The sequence below is a fragment of the Carassius auratus genome, chromosome 35 (genome assembly GCF_003368295.1).
Source record: "Carassius auratus strain Wakin chromosome 35, ASM336829v1, whole genome shotgun sequence".
Classification (NCBI taxonomy): domain Eukaryota; kingdom Metazoa; phylum Chordata; class Actinopteri; order Cypriniformes; family Cyprinidae; genus Carassius; species Carassius auratus.
The window spans coordinates 19,206,114-19,209,585 of record NC_039277.1 but is presented as its reverse complement, the minus strand read 5'-3'; the positions used below and the strand labels follow the sequence as shown (position 1 = coordinate 19,209,585).

General features: G+C 35.4%; 1 protein-coding gene across 1 annotated transcript in view; it reads right to left on the bottom strand.

Annotated features, from left to right (window-relative positions):
• The window catches only part of LOC113053945 (neuropeptide FF receptor 1), a 16,094-nt gene extending 12,622 nt beyond the window's left edge, over nucleotides 1–3,472 (bottom strand). Inside the window, exon 1 of the mRNA XM_026219101.1 lies at nucleotides 3,259–3,472. Within this exon, the coding sequence (XP_026074886.1) occupies nucleotides 3,259–3,472 (214 nt within the window). The remainder of the gene's footprint in view (nucleotides 1–3,258) is intronic.

Below are 3,472 nucleotides of genomic sequence, written 5' to 3'. Positions count from 1 at the left end.
TAAGCAAGTCACCCAGATGCACTTAAAACTTTAGCAGTGTCTCAGACATGATGAACATAGATAATAATCAGTGGAGCGACCTGTTGAATCTGAAGCGTCATATAAAAATAAACAACAGGCCAATTAACCCAGTTTACAGGCTCAATTAAATGTGTTGCGATAAATGGCTGTGTATTGAAAAATAATATTAAACGTTTATTTTATTGAGTTGTTTTCGCAGGCTGCACGCAACCTGACATCATATTTTGCATTCTATCTTCTTCCTAAATTGTATCTCGAGATTAGAAAACATTCAAATGCATTGGAATCCAATTGATGAAAAAAATATATATATCAAAAACATACCTACAGCTATAATGCAGTCAGATTTGCGAGTATGAACTCTGAAGAACTGGATATTTTTAGTGACTCTAAAACATCCTTTGCAACCACGAGTGACTCATGAGCTGGATATTTTTTAAAAAGTGCATTCAGGGTCAGATTCAAGAACAAATTAACAATATTTCACACAATTAATGTACTGTAGTTGGATTGGGAGTATGAAGTCTCACGATTTCTTTTCATTATTATTATTATTTTTTAATGAATCTAAACATATGGTGCAAGTGACCCCTGTGAGCCAGATATTTTAAAGAATGTTTACTAAAGACTCTGGTTTAACAAATCCTTAAATGAATGAACACACTAAGAGTGGTTCTTGAATTTTATTCACTTAACAAACATCATATTACTTTTATCCATGTTAATATGTTATGAGAAGCATTCAGAACTTCTCTTCTCTAAACAATTAAATGTCTTCCTATGAGCAGAAAACAACAAGTTTTCTCCTTTTTATCTACTCAAATGAACACCAATTAACATATTGCAAATCCACCATTTAAGAGGGCTGTTAGTCAAAAATGACGATGCCTACAAAGCAATTTAAGATTATAATAGCATTAACATTGACATTTTCTTTAGATAGCCTAATTAAAAGCAAAGTTTCATTTTTTTTTTTTTTTGACAAAAGAAGGTAGGTGTGCATTATACTAGCTTTAAGCAAATATACAGAATTAATTTGTTCAGCCATATAAAACATCTTTCTCTGGAAAAACAGGTGAGGGCCTATGCATAATACAATCATTAACTGTGTCACATAAAATGCAAAAGATGCTGATTGCCAAGGACTTCACACAGCATTGGGTTTAATGTGTTAATGGGTGATGAAGAAACCAGTGTATGATCTATACACCAAGGATGTATTTTACTGGCCTAACTAATAAAATATCATGCTGTGTTGTTTTGCTGGTCAGCTTTAGCAGTTACTGATTACATAAATAGGCCTAGAACATGTGAGCAAAAAAAACCTCAACTGACAGCCATTCAATAGCATATTCTGATAAAAGTCATTTTTTGAAAGACAGAAAGTCACAAGAGATTTCATCAGTGACACATTTTAGATCAGTTAGAATTGTGAAACTGACTTGAGGTATCGGTTTACGGTCTGATAGTGTAATGTGGGTTCAAAAATGGTCACAAAAATTGAATACCCAAGAAGCAAAGTCAGTCACTTCAAAGTTTGAGCACTTTCAGGGTTTTACGTGCTAGCAGAGCAACTAGAAATGCTAACATATAGCCCTCTTCAGTGGTCTCTTGGACTTTATACTGACACCTACTGATGTGGAGGTACCATCACACAAAAGCAAAGGTCTTCAGTTGAAACCATACCCTATATTCATCAATTATTAATTCTGCAACCAAATGTGACTGATAATGAGATGGCTACCAAGATAAAGTGAACAATATTCATGTGATCTCAATGGCGGCCACCATAAAGGAGCTTTTATAGACCACAGATATGACCTATCCAACACATCATCATGAACACTTGCCCAACATTACTATTAATATCGCTTCAAAAACAATTTTTTGCAACATATGTAGAGATTATGTAAGATTCATTGTTTACGGAGGTGCGCTGATGAAAGGGATGTCAGTTTCATTGTTTATGGGTTTAAGTTGGACTGTCATGACAATAATAGAGCAGGCCTTTCTAATGCTTTCAAGAGGAACATCACAGTGTCATCTACGGAGATTAATCTCAACAACAGAGACACACCTAAGAATATCGGGTTATTTTATCATTCAAATTCTCCACAATGGCTGATTTGACGCTCGTGCTCATAAAAACAATTAAACCAGTTTCTCGAGTTTCGGGCGCTTTGCAATTTACCGCGGGGCAGAATCATGTGCTTCCATTCGCTCTCTCAGAAAATCTCTATCACTGCTGTCACTCTTCAGTGGCATCAAATCAAAAGAATCCATTTAATGCGTCAAACTCAGCAAACATGCCTTAACTTCTTGAAGTAGCAATTAACTTTTGATACTTGTGTAAAACTGCATTGATTTCAGTTATGGATTCACCTCCACTATTAAAAATAAAGAGGTTTTCACAGCGAAGCCATAGAAGAAAAGAACCCTTCTGTGATGGTTCTTAAAAAAAGTTAGTGTGAAGAACATTTAAATAATCTAAAGAACCTTGAATGGAAAGGTCAGTGCATGTTCTTCATTTAACCTTTATAGATGCCAATAAAGAGTTTTGCGCAGTAAAGGTCACAAGTAAAACCAAGAGGGTTAATTTTCGGTAAAGCTAGTCTACACAAACCTTAGAAAACTGTTTTACAACATACAGTGAACAACAGGGCATAGACCCCACCACATTTGCTAGGTAACGCTAATACAACAAACATATCAGTTTTAGAAGCATTGGCTGCATTGTGTCTCATAAAAAGTTGTGCTCAAAGCTTCACCCTTTTATAACATCATTTATCATTTACCTATTATAATATAATTTAACAATAAAGCTGATATTATCTGTATACTATTTAGGGGTGCGCGATATATCGGCGATGATTAGTTCACATCTAGTCAGTAAAGCCGGTTATTTAATCAGTGGTAAATTCAATCAGGTGCGTGATTTCAACACAGAGCAGTTGTTAACTGACAAACAGCGCAAATCCACTTTATTATCAGCTTAGATTCATGCACCTGATGGGATTTAACCTACTGCTGATTAGATAAGCGCTTTACTGACTAGATGCGCATTAATCATCAGCCGATATATCTCTTGCACCCCTATTACTATTATGCCTATATTATAGGGTTTTTTTCCCAAAAGTTTTTAATTTTAGATTTTTAAATGTTTAAGTTGTAGTGGTTTTATTGTTGTTTTTATGTATTCTAGAGTTCAAATAATAAATAAATAAATGGAATGCTCACTTTCTTGTTGTTCTGAAGATGAAGACAACTTTTTCTTTCTCATTGAACGGTAAAACCGTGAATTCCTGCGTATCGGAGCTCTCATGGACAATGTCTCATCGTCGTCATCATCATCATCCTCGCTGGGCAGATGGGGCACTGGCGCCTGAGGTTTAGGCTGGACCACTTGAGGTTTATGTCCCCACTTCATTCTGAACAGGGCTGTCATCGCCAT